Genomic DNA, 14,603 nt, shown 5'->3' with positions numbered 1-14,603 from the left:
GAAGCAATTTGCAAACTGCAAAGTGCTATAAAAACGGGAAGTGTCATCATCTGTGTCTTACAAAAGAGCATGGTGATTACCTTTAGAGGTCAGAAATACTCCCCACGTACCTCCCACTTCCACTATTAACTTCTAGTTTACCTCTAGGATTACTCTAAACCCCTTCTTAACAAATCTATATTTTCCTATAATCCTTGTTTGCTCTCCTCTCCCCTTCCCCTTGCCTCCCAATATATCTTCAGAAGACAAAGATGTACACAGGAAAAAATTGCCCACAATCACACTGTCCACAGACAATCATTATTACCATTTGGGTGTTTACATATCCATTCTTTTCTGTTTGTATAAATCTGGTTAGAATCCGTATTTTACAAAAAATGTGTCACGTGTATATAATTCCGTAAGATTTCCTTAGCTATGGTAGTCTATAGCACGATTTCCAGCGGCTTCATGATTCTGCCATGTTATGGACCAACGTCAGTTGACACAACCAGTCCCCTCTTGTCGGATCATTTGGCTTGTTCCATGTCTTTATTGCTGTTAAAGTTACATGCCACAAACGCACCTGCATACACAAGTGTATTTCTCTCACTTCTTAGGCCTGTTTGTGCTTTGAACTTCTAGTCCCTTTAATCTCTTCGTCATGTTTTGACCATGAACCATAGTAAGAAATACATTTACACTTGCAGGTTGTACACACACACTGTCATTCTGAAGCTGGTGTCACGGAGGAGCAGCTGCCTTTACTGTTATTTTATTCTAGTCTGTTTTGTTTAAAATGTGTGTGTGTGTGTGTGTGTGTGTGTGTGTGTGTGTGTGTACACCTACATATATACACTAATCATGACCCACTAAACCAATTTTAAGGCCTACTGATGGGTTGCTGCCCTCAGTTTGGAAACAAGTTGTTTAGAGTAGCCAATGTCCTATTTCTTCCCTGTTAGAATAGGGAGGGAGAGAACGCCCCAGCTGTTGAATAGGCAGGTTCTACCTCTCACTGGGTTTCCTGGGCTTCTTGGGGAGAGGGGGAGAAGGGCTTGCTAACAGTCTTGTGTTCTCTCTTTCACACCCAGCAAGTGCTGTGAAACTTAATAAGCAGCAGACGGACATCGCTGTGAATTGGGCTGGGGGCCTGCACCACGCAAAGAAGTCTGAGGCATCTGGCTTCTGTTACGTCAATGATATCGTCTTGGCCATCCTGGAACTGCTAAAGTATGCCTGCCTGGCCTTGTTCTTGGAGGAGCACCTTAGGCCAGGTTCCCACTTCCCTCTTCCCCCTGGGCTTGCCTCCCTAGTTTGCTTTCTCTAGCGGTGTGCTGGCTAGGATGTGTCCAGTGTCTCTGGCTGGCCATCCTCTCCTTGACGGGGTCCCGGTTTGATCTGAGCCCACGGCAAGCTCAGGGGCAGGCGCTGCTCAGATCCTGCCTCCAGAGTGTCCCTGTGTGGCTGGAGTTGACCCTGGCTGTAGAGTAGGAAGATCGGACTTGGTCGGCTTGGTCAGGCCTCTGGAGACACCCTGCCGCTCTTCCACCTTCCTTCAGCCAGTTTCCACGTCTCTGGTGCTTAGAGATACCTGAGGGAGGCAGCCAGCCCGGTAAGCTGGGACCTGGCGCCCTTGGCGCGTCCCACTCCCAGAGAGCTGCCAGACCCCTGACCCCCTTCTGATCCTAGGTATCACCAGAGGGTGCTGTATATTGACATTGATATTCACCACGGCGACGGTGTGGAAGAGGCCTTCTATACCACAGACCGGGTCATGACTGTGTCCTTTCATAAATACGGAGAGTACTTCCCGGGAACTGGGGACTTACGGGTGAGAACTCACTTCAGGGCCCAGCCAGCTCCCCCTCAGGGGCCACTCTAACTCTCCTACCCCATGTCACCAGAAACCACTTCCTGCCCCTTCTGCCGTTCAGAATGCCATACCCCAGCCTAGGGTAACTGCCCTGGTCTTCTGTGCCTTATTCTGGAGGAAGGGAATGATGAGGTGCAAAGGGCTGGGAGGGACAGGGGTCTCATGAGTGTTGCAGGTCCCTCGTGGCCACAGCTAAGTTACATTGCACTATTCACATGCCCCGTACAACTTGAGTTTTAGGCCAGAGACGTCCGGTTCTCTCCCATGGACCAGGAATTGAAACCTTATGGACCATCTCAAGGGTTCTTAACCTTCCTCTTTGATCATCTGACTGAAAGCTATGGACTCTGTATAAGGAATATAAGGAATCCTTTGTATCTGATACCGAATAGTTAATTAAAGACCCCTCCCCTTACATCCGTAGACCTCAGGACAAGAGTCCTTGGAAGCTAACTCATTGAACTGTTGTGTCTGCTTCTATTAACATGAGTACGAAACCACCCCTTTGCCATGCACTAGCCCTCTGGTGAAAAAGTGGCACCAATTCATTTGTTTGTTTGCTGTGGCCAGCATTAGAATAAACGAGCCTTCTTCTTCCTTCTCTGGAGAGGAAAAGGTTGTCCCAGGGTGGGTGTTAGTTCTGTGGCCCAGATACCAGCAGCTCTAACCCAATCCAAAGATAGAGGTCTCGTGCTCTGGGGTAGGGCATCCCATCTCTGGCTCCATATCCAGGTCTCAGCCTGGGCGCAGGCTCAGTGGTATGTCCAGAGATGTGAGCTAGACTTGCCAGTGAGGAGGATGGTATTAACCAAGGTGCCCCCTGCTCTGTCCCTGGCCCACCTCATGGACCCCACTTGTATCTCTTAAAACTATTGCCTCTTTCCTTAGCCTTCTAGCCCCGGTCCTTGAACTTCTTTCTTAGCTTCATCTTTCAGTTTTACTTTAATGTCCCTCTTGATTAGGACATTGGGGCTGGCAAAGGCAAGTACTATGCTGTTAACTACCCGCTCCGAGATGGGATCGACGACGAGTCCTATGAGGCCATTTTCAAGCCGGTAGGTGGTTTATCCCCCCCACCTAGACTACCAATGGGATTAGTCTAAGAGAGGGGTAGCAAAGTACCCCCAGCATACCTCAGGGACCCCTCCCCCCTGAGAAGCTGGTTGGGAAATGAGCTGTGTTTTGACCCAGGATTGTATGCTGTGTGGTCAGCAAGAGGAACGAAATTCATCCAAATATTTATGGATGCCTTCTGTGGGTCAGGCCCTCTGTTGGATACAAGAGTATCTAAGACGTGAATCATGCCCTTGAAGACCTCACAGTCTACACTGTGGGAGGCAGGCGCACACACTACAGTGTGTGGTCATTACTGTTGTTGCAGGATGAACAGAGGAAGGGGAGATAAATCACTGCCTGGGCTGGGGAGAGGGTAGTCAGGATTTCACAGGGCTGGTGACATTGGAGCTAGACTTTGAAAAATGAGTAGTTGCTGGGGTGCCTGGGTGGCTCAGTCGGTTAAGCGTCTGACTTCAGCTCAGGTCATGATCTCATGGTTTGTGGGTTCGAGCCCCGCGTCGGGCTCTGTGCTGACAGCCAGCTCGGAGCCTGAAGCCTGCTTCAGACTCTGTGTCTCCCTCTCTCTCTGACCCTCCCCTGCTCACCCTGTCTCTCTCTCTCTCAGAAATAAATAAAACATTAAAAAAATTAAATAAAAATGAGGAGTTGCCTGTGAAGAAGGAGGTGGATGCCAGAGGGCAGGGGTGGCATGCAGCAGGGGGGAAAGGTGCCAATACGTAGCTGTATGTAGGTCAGTGTGATGGGTGGAAGGAGCATTGAAGGACATGGTAGGAAACGTATGTGGGGGTCTTGGAAGTCAAGCTAAGGAGTTAAATCGCCTGCAAGTCACAAGGGACCATTATTGGAGTATTAACCTAATAAGGTCAGGCAGTCAAGTGCCTACTGTATGCCTTGTAGTAGGGGGGGACGGCGAAGCCCAAGGCAGGATCTTTGTCCTAGGTAATGTCAAAGTCTTGTGAGAATGGGAAAGACAAAGGCAAGCATTCCCTCACAACATGAAGCTCAAAGTCTCAAAAGACCGAAGGAACAGGGCAGTTGCAGCCAAGGGTCAGAAGGAGGGGCACGAAGCTTGGGCAGTGGAAGAAGGGAAAGGTGAAGGGAAGGTGAGACCGTTCCAGGTTCAGCATTACTAGAGCTAGAAGACTCTTGGAAAGCCTCTCAAATTGGGAAACTGAAATCACACATGGGGCAGCAAGAACTGCAGACTGATACTCCCTCTTTACCACCCAGCATGAGGGAGGGTGAAAGGTAGGAATGAATGATAGGAAACAGAAGTACTACAGATCACCCTTTGCAGCCCTGAACGTCACACAGCTTTTCTCGAAGCCGGTGGTGACCAGGATATATCCTTTTAGGTCATGTCCAAAGTAATGGAGATGTTCCAACCCAGTGCAGTGGTCTTACAGTGTGGCTCTGACTCCCTGTCTGGGGATCGGTTAGGTTGCTTTAACCTGACCATCAAAGGTGAGACCGGGCGGCATCAGGATGGGTGGGCAGGGTTCTGCCTGGCGCTCTGGTAACCCAGCACCCCTTTCTCCCACCGAAGGGCACGCCAAGTGTGTGGAGTTCGTGAAGAGCTTCAACCTGCCTATGCTGATGCTGGGAGGAGGCGGCTATACCATCCGTAACGTGGCTCGCTGCTGGACGTATGAAACAGCTGTGGCCCTGGACACCGAGATCCCAAATGGTAATGGCTCCCGGGCCGGGGTGGGCTGGGCAGAGCCAGAGCTCGTGTCCTGGCGTTCATAGCCCTTTCCCACTGGCCACGTGGCTTCTCCTCTTCTGGTACTGGGCGGTGACTCCCCTCCGTGTCCTCTTGTGATTGTCACACCATCACTCTTTCCTGAATGCTTTTTTGACCCCGCCCCCTCTCCTTCCCGCTTCTGGTCTAGACGTAAAGATCAGTGGTTACTTAGAGCTTTGGAATTTCTACTCTGTAGGACGACTGGGGTAGTGAGTGAAGAGGCGCTCCCGACAAGCATTGCCTAAATTTTTCTAAACCAGGAGTTTGTGCCTTCTCCTCACAGTGGGGCGTGGAGGACTGGACACTGGAGAATGGCATTAAAAAGACTGAAACCTCATAAGCACCCAGGTCTCACCCTGTCTCAGAGGCATTCTTCTTAGTTTGATGGCTGGGCTAGCAGTTCCAGAGAAACCTACAAATGCTCTTCTTGGGGCCCCACGGGAGCCAGCTCTCGTGACTCTTGTCTCCTGCCCCAATTAGAGCTTCCATACAATGACTACTTCGAATACTTTGGACCAGATTTCAAACTTCACATCAGTCCTTCCAATATGACCAACCAGAACACCAATGAGTACCTAGAGAAGATCAAGTGAGTATATTCCCCAGACACACCCTGATTGACCATTCCAGGCTCTGGTTTGTCCCTAACCAGAGCCCAGCCACCCTCTCTACCATTGGCCATAGACAGCGACTGTTTGAGAACCTGCGAATGCTGCCCCACGCACCTGGGGTCCAAATGCAGGTGATCCCTGAAGATGCCATTCCAGAGGAGAGTGGCGACGAGGACGAGGAAGACCCTGACAAGCGCATCTCGAGTAAGACCCAGACCCAGGGGCCTGTAATTTCCTGCTCAGCAGGTAGCTGACTTCCCACCACTGTTCTTGGTTTCACTTTCCTCTCAAGCTGCCCACCTGTTGAGAAACCCAAGTTCCAGTAGTTGGGACAATTTAGGGAGTCTGAGTTTCCTTCCTTTCTTCTTGGTCCAAGAGACACCCAGGGAAGCACTGGGCACAGACCCTGAGCATCTCCTGCTCTCTCACCCATATTTCCCATTGCTTCCCAGTCTGTTCCTCAGACAAACGAATCGCCTGTGAGGAAGAGTTCTCGGACTCTGATGAAGAGGGAGAAGGTGGTCGTAAGAACTCTTCCAACTTCAAAAAAGCCAAGAGAGTCAAAACTGAGGATGAAAAAGAGAAAGATCCAGAAGAGAAGAAAGGTGGGTCGGGGTTGCATCTGGACTTCGGTCTTGAGCCACAGGCCCCAGAGGAGGATGAGTCTATGTCGGGCACTGGGAGGAAGGAGCTGACTCAGGCCCTGCCTTCCGTGGGGCTCGGTCTCAGCTCCCAGAAGTGGCAGGGCCCACAAAAGAATGAAACTAGATTTGTCATCTCCACTGACTGACTGAGCCCTGCCAGGCTCCAGAGCCAGGGACATGCCTGGGCTCCCCGTGGTCAGGAGTGTGGCTCTCGCATACCACCCAAGCCCTTTTCCCAGCACTTCACCCCGGTTTCCCAGGGGGCTGCCTCCGCCCACCCGGTTCAGGCTCTAGCAGGCCGTGAAACTGGTCCAACCTGTTTGTTCTCCACAGGGCTCAATGGGAGGGCCTGGGATGGGCTTTGCTCTCTTTTGTATGTCCAGTGCACATTTCAGGGTAAATGAAGACTCCCTTTCAGGGTAAATGAAGACTCCATGGGTCTTTCTGGAAGGGAGCCCTTCACCATCCCTGCATTCTTCTGTTCTAGAAGTCACAGAAGAGGAGAAAACCAAGGAGGAGAAGCAAGAAGCCAAAGGGTGAGGAAGGAGCTGTCAGCCATCTCCCTGGCATTGGAGCACCAGCCCTTTTGTCCGCTCTGCTGAGGGAAGGCGTGGGGACAGCTGGTGCGGCTCACAAAGGCCTCTTTCAGGGGCCCGTCCTTCTCTGAGGCTCTAGGCAGGGCTAGGAAGCCCCAGCGCTCGGCAGTCACCTGGGCCGCTGGGGTCCTATACGAGTCATTGTCCCCATATTTTTGCCTCAAGGCCTCCGGGGTGCATGATCTCATGCCAGTCTCTGGTCTCTCCACAGGGTCAAGGAGGAGGTCAAGCTGGCCTGAGCAGACCTCTCCAGTGCTGGCTTCCTGCCAAGTTCCCCTCCTTTCTCCCACAACCCCTCAGATTTTATATTTTCTATTTTCTCTGTGTATTTATATAAAAATATATTAAATATAAATATCCCCAGGGACTAGACAGGAACCAGAGCCCTGAGCCCAGGGCGTGTGTTAGGAGTGAGCTCTTCTAGTGGCTGCCCTGCCACCCATCCTTCCCCAGCTCTTAATTTTGTATCATTAAGGGTGCCGGGTCTAGAAGGCATATTCTTAAGCAGCCATAGGACAAAATCCTGGAATGCCAAGTGCCTGCTTAGTGGCTTTGGAAAGGTGCCCTTATTGGGCATTCTAGGAGTAGCTAGATCTTGAGGGACACACCCCCCCCCCCACCCGCCGCCCCGCCGCCGTCAGGCTCCTTAAGGTAACATCAGCCATTTTTAGATTGGTTCTGTTATCCTATCTTCCCACTGGCCCCATGTGAGCCAGGAAATCACACTGCCTGCCCTCTGTCCTCGCCCGGTTCTGCAGGTGGAGACTGGTAGTCTAGTTTCCTTTTTGAGATACTATTTTCATTTTTGTGAGAATCTTTGTAATAAAATGGTACATTTCTACATCCTCCTGAGCTTGTCTCCTGGCAGTATCCCTGGGTGGATTTCACCTCCACTTCCCTGCCCTTCTGGTGTCCAGGAGACTCCGGGCAACCCCCTGAACCACAAAACCACCCAGCAATCCTACCCCTCACCTTAATCCCGCCCTTCAAGGGTTGAGGTTAACCAGCCTTCTCCCCCTACCCCCAGAAGACCACTCATTAAAAAGCACTACTAAAGGGACGACATTTATTCCTTTTCCAAATGTTACAGTAAAACCAGGTGGAAGAGAATGGTTTTAGCAGTTAGAAAAAAAAAAAAAAAGTACAAATCTGGGGTTTGGCCATTAAAAGTTATTTACAACAATGGGAGGGGAAAAAAAAAAAAGACAACAAGAAGTTGTTTCACATTACAGACCTCCCCCCCCCACCCCAAAGCCTAATACTCGCTTACCAAGTCAGAAAAGAGACACAGTCGATTCACAAGCTGGAGGTTTGAACTTGAGTAAGACATTTATAAAAACCTGGACAGGGGCAATGTCCTCCCCAGCCCAGGTGCCACTAGGCACAGCACAAGAGACTAAAAACTCAACGGGGGGGGGGGGAAGGAGAGGAGAGGGGGAGGCTGGACACTCAGGGTTTGGGAGTGTAGGCACCCCACATCTGGCTCAGGGATTTGGGGAATAAACAAAACCTACTTGGAAAAGAACTGGGGGGAGAAAACCAGCAATTGCCTTCTGCAGGGGTGGGGGCAGGAGAGGTAGGGCCAGGGGCAGGAGCATTTCACATCACTAACCTAACTTGGGAAAACTGCAAGGGACCATCTTCAACTGGCCTTAAGAGGAAGGCCAAATGGATGATGGGAGAATCCACAGGAGGGAAAAGGAGAGGGGACGTGGCTGGGAGGGGGCAACAGCCCCTTCCTTTCTGGGCACAGGAAGGCAGCCAGGGCACCAGGTCCAGGCAGTGACCTCACAAGGACAGCACAGTTTTTGCAGCTTAGAGATCACCCACCTGCCCCCACCCAGCTACTCATTCTGCTCGCTGGCGGGTGTAGGGCCACTCTCCGGCCCTGAGGGAGTGGACGGCTCTGCGGCCTGGGGCCCTGCCTCTTCTTCCGTGTCTCCTCCCTTGGAGGCAGCACTAGCCTCTGCCCCCTTGGCCTGGGGCTCCTGGCTCTCGGGGGTGGCCACAGCCTTCCCTTCCTGGGCTGTGCCTTCGTCGCCGCAGGCACCGATCTCCCCCTGCTCCTGCTCTTCCTCGGTGGGTGAGGAGGCAGACGAATCACCCCCACCCTCCTTCCGATTTCTCTTGAAGGACAGACCACTCAATTTGAAAGGCTTCTTGAAAGAGAATTTCTTCTTCTTCTTGGGGGTCTCCTTGGTGGGGGCATCCCCCTTGACCTCAGCGCCCTGGCTAGGGGGTGCTGGCTCGATGGCATCGCCAGTGGCCCCGGCTGCCTCCTCTGTTCCGTTCACGGGGGGCGATTCCCCTTCACCCTTGGGGGATAAGTCTCCATTGCTTTTCACGTGGCCATTCTCCTGCAGGGCAGAGGAGACAGCAATGAGGGCCGGGGCTCTGCCCCACCTCCCCCAGCCCGCCCCTGACCCCTTCTAGGCAGCGGGACCCCGACTATTCTGCAACCCGGGAGGCTGGCAGTAGCCTCACCCCCACCGGGATCCCGTCAAACATCTCCCTCCTGCCCTCACGGGCGCGCGGGGGCCAAGAGCGCAGAGGCCGCGGCCGGCAGGAGGCGCTGGGGGGTCCCGTGGCCCCCCACCCACCTCCCCCGGGGCGCGCTCTCCATTCGGCTCAGACCCGCTCGAGGCCGCCGATCCCCGGCAGGCGGGCGGGCGAGCCCAGCAAGCCGACAACGCGCGGGAAGCCGCCCCGGGGCGCTCTTCTCCGCACCTGGACGGCCCATTTTCCCAGCCTCCTGCTTTGTGTAAACGGGCCCCCACCCACCCCAGGCTGTCCCCACATCTCGACTGCCCCCCCCCCCAAAAAAGGCTGTGAGCCACCGAGATCGGGTCTCAGGGTGGAGTGCCCTCCCCCCCGGGCACCCGCCCCGCGGCCCCTGGGCGCCCCCTTGGCGCGGCCCGGCAGCGCCTTTGTTCCTCGCGCGGCACTCGGGGCGGCCGGGGGGCAGCGCCGGGGGCCGGGGCCGCGAACAAAGAAGGCGGCGGGGCCGGGCCGGCGCCCCCTCCCCGCCCCTCCCCTCGCTTCGCCCGCGGGGGCTGCGGCGCCGAGAACAAAGGGACCGGGCGGGGGAGGGGGCGCCGCGTGTCCCGGGCCGGACAAAGCGCGCGGCCCCGGCCCAGGGCCCCAAAGGGGGCGAGGTGCGGGAGGAGGGGGCCGGGCCGGGCCGTTCCGAATGCACCCACCTGTCCGTTGGCCTTAGCAGGGGAAGCGCCTGCTGCCTCCTCGGCGGTCACGTCGCCCCGGGGAGCCTTGGAGCTCTGGCTGCCCATGATGGGGGGGGGGTCTGCTGGGGGGCGCCCGGAGCCGCCCCGGGCTCGCGCCGCAGGGATAGTTCAGTCGGGTCGGCCTGGCCGGCGGAGGGGTGGGGCTCGCGCCTGAGGGGGAGGGGTATCGGGGGGGAACCGAGCTGCACCCCCTCTCCGCGCCCGACCCGCTAGCTGCGCCCGCCGCCGCTCAGCTCCGCGCCAGAATGCCGCCCGCCGCCCGCCGAGCTGCCTTATATAGGCGCCCCGAGCTCGGGGCGGGGCCGGACATTTAAATAAGCGCCCAATCGAGAAGCAGAGGCGGGCTCAGGTCCCGGGCCCCACTTACGCAGTGGGCGACGCCGGCGGTCTGGGTACCCCCAGCCCACTCGCCTACCGGGGGCAGGTGGGGTCCAGCGTGGGAAGGGGAGAGGCGGGTCTTTCGGCGAGCAGGGGGGGAGGGGGCGGAATCCTAGAGGAAAGAGAGAGCAATCATTCTCTCACAAGCCACCCCTCCCGGGGGACGCCCCAGCAACTGGAGTGGCCCCCAACGCCTTGGTCCTGCACTGACAGCCCCTGTCAGTCTCTCCCTAGAACTCTTCGAAGGGCTTACGTGCCCAGACTCGTTAGAGGGTTGGTCCTGAGTTATGCTCCGGAGAATGTGGTCATAGAAGCCGCAGGGCCCCGCGCCGGGATCTGCGCCCCCTCAGGCCTGGAGACCCGTCAGAGGTCCCACCCACGTCCTTGCCTGCCGGCCCCGGTCAGCCTGGGGGGTCTGGCCCGCGGCGGAGTCCCTCTGATCAGCCCGGTGAGGTCTGTCCCTCGTCTCTCCCCCCAGTCCCTTGGCAGCCGGTCACACCAAGCCCACACAGACAAGCTCACCCTCGGTCCCTCCTTGCCCTCAGCCCGGACCCATTACGAAGTTCCGGCTGGGGTGGTCCTGCGACCTTGAAGGGCATCTCCGTCCCACGTGAACACTGGAGAGTCTGAGGCTCAGAGACGTTGGCATAACCTGTCTGACCCGTCAGATGCTCTCCCCCTACCTCTGCTCCCCCATATTAGGGAGCCTCCCCCAGCAGGCAGAGGAACCCAAGGAATTCAACACACACGCCAGTGGAGGGGTGGGACATCAACAAGGCTCCTGGGACAGCCCCTTGAGGACATCCCCAAGGCTGCCAGGCTCAGCCCCCTGCCCAGCCTGAGAGCGAGGGAACCTGGAGGGAGGGTCCTGGTGAAGGGGGCTGGAGCCCCGCCAGTCCCACTTCCCCTTCCCCTGGTATGGACAGATCTGTGGGAACCCCAGCGTCCTGACTGGCCCCGGATGTGTGTGTCCGGTTGCCTGCTCTCAGCCCCCAGGAGGAAGGGGATGGGGGCTGGAGGAAGCAAAGTGTTGCAAAAGCAAGGCTGTGTCCTGGACAGCTCAGCCCATCCCTCCCTCCCTCCCTCCCTCCTACTGGTAAGGCCTCCTGGGAGGCCTGAGGCTGTGAGGTGTGGAGACACCCCAGGGCCTGAGAAATCAGGAACTCCCCACTGATCTAACCACAAAGGGGCGGAGGAGGGCTGAGGTGGCATCGACATTCAGCACTCACTCCTGTAGCCTTCCCCCCCCCCCCCCCCACGGAATGCTCTCAGCTACTTCAACACACCCTCCTTATTTTCCAGACTGGTACACCCAGGTTCAGAGAAGGAGACTGATGCGTCCAAGGGCACACAGCAGATACCGGTAGCTGAGGGTGAGAACGGGTTTGGAAAAGGCCTGCTAAACTGAGGTGGGGGCTGTAAAGAAACCCCTGGAGAAGTGGCGCATTAAGCTCTGGGACTGCCTGGCCAGAGCGGGAGGTCAGAAGAAACCAGCCTGGGGCGGGGGCGGGGGCGGGGGGGGGGCACGATGCCCCACGGCAGCTCACTCAGAACGGCGCCTTCTCCACCCACCGCCACGAAGGGATGGACTCCGTGACCTGCATCTCTGTCTCGACCACAATAGGGAACCCACAATGCTGCCAGGCGCTGCCCGCACCGGCTGGCAGGGCTTAGATGGAGGGTGCCCGAGTCCCGGAGGGGCTGGGGTCAGAGGTGAAGAGCAGATCCCAAGGCTCCCGCTTTCCAGGCGCCGCACTGAGGGGCTGAGAGGCAAATCCCGGGAGGAGAGAGCCACATCGGGGCTGAGGACCCCTGAGTTCCCAGGGCCCCAGAGGGAGCCGGGCCCACAAGGGAGCTCTGCCTCTCCTAGGAGACATTGCTGGAGGCTGGGGAAGGGTCGTCTGGGAGCCCAATCCCTCAGTAAATCCAGGTCCCCTCAGGGTCTGGCTTCTGGAAGAGGGCAGAGGCTCAGGATGCTGTGGGAGTGAGGAGGGGTGTGCGGCAGCCCCCATGGCCTCCTCTGTCCACACTGTGGCTCCTTCCTCCCCAGCTGCTGCCAGCCCAAACAATGCGCCCATTGTTCTGTGTCTCCAGGGGCCTGTGTGCAACTGTGTGTGTCTGTTTCTCTCTGTGTGTGACTGTGTATTGCTCTGTATCTGTCTGTGTGTGAGAAACTTTGTGACTGTGTGTGTGTGTGTGTGTGTGTGTGTGTGTGCCCGCGCGCGCGTGTGACCAGGTGTGCACGTTTGTGCTTGTGTGAGTCTGCATCTTTGTTTGGCTGTGGGTATTTGGGGTGAGAGAGAGACTTGGTGACTCTTGGCGACTCTGGGACTTGCTGGGTGTGTGCCTGTCTGTCCTTGAGACTGCGCGTTGGTGACTGTGTCCAGCTGAGATTGCGTGTACAACTGTGAGTGTGCGGGGCCGTGTGAGAGAATATCTAGGAGTGTGTGGATGAAAAAGTGGCTTGGTGTTTGTGTGAGTGTCCCGTGGGCGGCCGTGTGTGCCTCAGTGGGTCGCTGAGGCTGTGGTGGCCAGAACCTTTGAGGTATGGGCCTTTGCCAGGGAAAGGAGCAATGGGAAGGACAGGGGGGACTCTGGGGGGGGGGGGGAAGGCAGCTGTAGAGACTAGAACTCCCATGTTTTCACCCATTCCTGCCTGTCCCAGCTGTTCCGTGAGGCCTCGGCCCCCCGCCCTGGCCTGAGATGCTCCTCGTCTCCCTGGATGGAAGGGAAGGAGTTTCTCTGGCAGGGAGAGCGCAGGGTGGGGCTGAAAGGTGGGAGGAGGGCAGAAGAGAACATGGCCTCAGAAAGGAGGAGTGGGTGCACCGGGGGTGTCCGCGGTGGGCATCAGACCGGATGCCCGGTGAGGTGTGAGGGCGCACTATCTAGTCGGAGGTGGGGGACGGGCCTTCCTAGCGTGGACGGCGGGTGGAGGGGGGGGACACCAGCACTTGCACAGACCTGGAGAGGGGAAGAGACATCAGAGAATGGCCAGGTGCCCAGTGGAGACCTCAGCAACGGTGACTTGGTACAGCCCAGTGCCCAGCCCCAGCCTCCCCATCTCCTTCTACGGAACGTCAGCTGGACCCAGAGATCTTCGTTTTGCCCCAGGTCTGCCTCCTCCTTCTGCTCTGGCACGTCCTTAGGCCTCAGTTTGCTGGGCTGCACGGCGACAGGCTGGGCTCCACGATTCATGGTCACAAAGACTTGGAGTTCCTCCTGCTCACAAGTGGCAGAGCCCCAGCCGTGAGTCATGCAGAGCCCTGCCCTCAGGGGGTTCCCATCCAGGGGGAGAGAGGGTCAGCGCCTTAGGGGCAGAAAAAGCCTGTGGGCTTCATGAAGGAGGGGCACGTGCACGGGCCAGGGATGGAGGTAGAGTCTGGGGCGGAACAAAGCGGGAGCAGCAAACGGTTTGTGTGCGGTGGGGATGGAGGGCCCGGCCTGATCTGGAGCAAGGTTTGGAGACAGGCTCCCTAGGACTCAGGGACTGGCCGGCTGCAGGGTTGGGGCAGGGAGAAGGGAGGGATAATGTTGTCTCCGCCTTTCTGATGTGGGTGACAGCTGGCGAAGTGGATCTGTTGACGGAGACAGGAAAACAGAGGGAAAGGGAACTGGGGAGTGGGGGGGGGGGGTTGCTGAATTGAGCTTTGTTGAGTCTCAGGTGCCCAGGGAACATTCAGGGGCACATGCAGTGGGCAGCACATGGACATGCTCTCGGATCGTGTTTCTTGAGCCAAAGGCCAGGGCCCAAAGCCTGGCTAGTGACCTTACAGAGACAACGGACAGAAGGTTTGAAGTCAGAGCTGACCTCGGGACATCTGGGCCTCTAGATGCTGTGAGCTGAAGGTAAACGGAGTCAAGCAGTTGCATGAGGTCACCCAGGAAGTACCCAGGCAGTGAGGAGCACTGCCCCTGGCGGGGGGGGGGGGGGGTGAGCGGGGCGCGGTTCGCCACCCACCTCCCGTGACCCCGGCCCCCGTAGGTTGAGGTGGTCTTCTGGCTGCTGTCCATGCTGGCAACGCGGGACCAAGAGGACACGGCGCGCACCCTGCTGGCGATGTCCAGCTCGCCGGAGAGCTGCGTGGCCATGCGCCGCTCGGGGTGCCTGCCGCTGCTGCTGCAGATCCTGCACGGCACCGAGGCTGGCGCCGGGGGTCGCAGCGGAGCCCCCGGGGCGCCGGGAGCCAAGGACGCACGCATGCGCGCCAACGCGGCGCTGCACAACATTGTCTTCTCGCAGCCCGACCAGGGCCTGGCGCGCAAGGAGATGCGCGTCCTGCACGTGCTGGAGCAGATCCGGGCCTACTGCGAGACCTGCTGGGACTGGCTGCGGGCGGGCGGCGGCGCCGAGGCGGCCGGTGAGTGGCGGGGCCGCCGCGGCTGCTGCGCCCTCTGGACCCTGTGCGGCCTGAGGCCCGTGGGGACGTTGTCTTGGCGGACGGGGACCGCGGTGGCC

The 14,603-nt window shown here is 57.4% G+C and overlaps 3 protein-coding genes across 4 annotated transcripts in view; 2 read left to right on the top strand and 1 right to left on the bottom strand.

Annotated features, from left to right (window-relative positions):
• HDAC1 (histone deacetylase 1) overlaps positions 1-7,370 on the top strand; it is a 32,371-nt gene extending 25,001 nt beyond the window's left edge. The window contains exons 5-14 of one of the 2 annotated variants that reach the window (XM_039231620.1): positions 1,074-1,212; positions 1,672-1,813; positions 2,818-2,910; positions 4,288-4,396; positions 4,479-4,619; positions 5,157-5,265; positions 5,361-5,491; positions 5,740-5,892; positions 6,419-6,467; positions 6,739-7,370. In XM_039231620.1, the coding sequence (XP_039087551.1) occupies positions 1,074-1,212; positions 1,672-1,813; positions 2,818-2,910; positions 4,288-4,396; positions 4,479-4,619; positions 5,157-5,265; positions 5,361-5,491; positions 5,740-5,892; positions 6,419-6,467; positions 6,739-6,766 (1,094 nt within the window). In that variant the 3' untranslated portion in view covers positions 6,767-7,370. The remainder of the gene's footprint in view (positions 1-1,073; positions 1,213-1,671; positions 1,814-2,817; positions 2,911-4,287; positions 4,397-4,478; positions 4,620-5,156; positions 5,266-5,360; positions 5,492-5,739; positions 5,893-6,418; positions 6,468-6,738) is intronic. The other variant, XM_039231626.1, reaches the window with a different exon arrangement.
• A 209-nt stretch (positions 7,371-7,579) lies between these two features.
• Positions 7,580-10,003, bottom strand: MARCKSL1 (MARCKS like 1). The gene is made up of 2 exons (XM_039231636.1): positions 9,728-10,003; positions 7,580-8,884 (listed from the first exon to the last, which is right to left on the bottom strand). The coding sequence occupies exons 1-2, from the start codon at positions 9,812-9,814 to the stop codon at positions 8,372-8,374; spliced, it is 600 nt and encodes a 199-aa protein (XP_039087567.1). The 5' UTR covers positions 9,815-10,003; the 3' UTR covers positions 7,580-8,371.
• A 3,480-nt stretch (positions 10,004-13,483) lies between these two features.
• Positions 13,484-14,603, top strand: part of LOC120230861 (adenomatous polyposis coli protein 2-like) — a 3,850-nt gene continuing 2,730 nt past the window's right edge. Inside the window, exons 1-2 of the mRNA XM_039230644.1 lie at positions 13,484-13,603; positions 14,130-14,505. Of these exons, the coding sequence (XP_039086575.1) occupies positions 13,484-13,603; positions 14,130-14,505 (496 nt within the window). The remainder of the gene's footprint in view (positions 13,604-14,129; positions 14,506-14,603) is intronic.

This window comes from Hyaena hyaena, unplaced genomic scaffold, assembly GCF_003009895.1.
Source record: "Hyaena hyaena isolate Hyena2069 unplaced genomic scaffold, ASM300989v1 scaffold_3, whole genome shotgun sequence".
NCBI classification, from domain to species: Eukaryota; Metazoa; Chordata; class Mammalia; order Carnivora; family Hyaenidae; genus Hyaena; species Hyaena hyaena.
The sequence above is the reverse complement of the archived record's forward strand: the minus strand, read 5'-3'. Positions and strand labels throughout refer to the sequence as shown.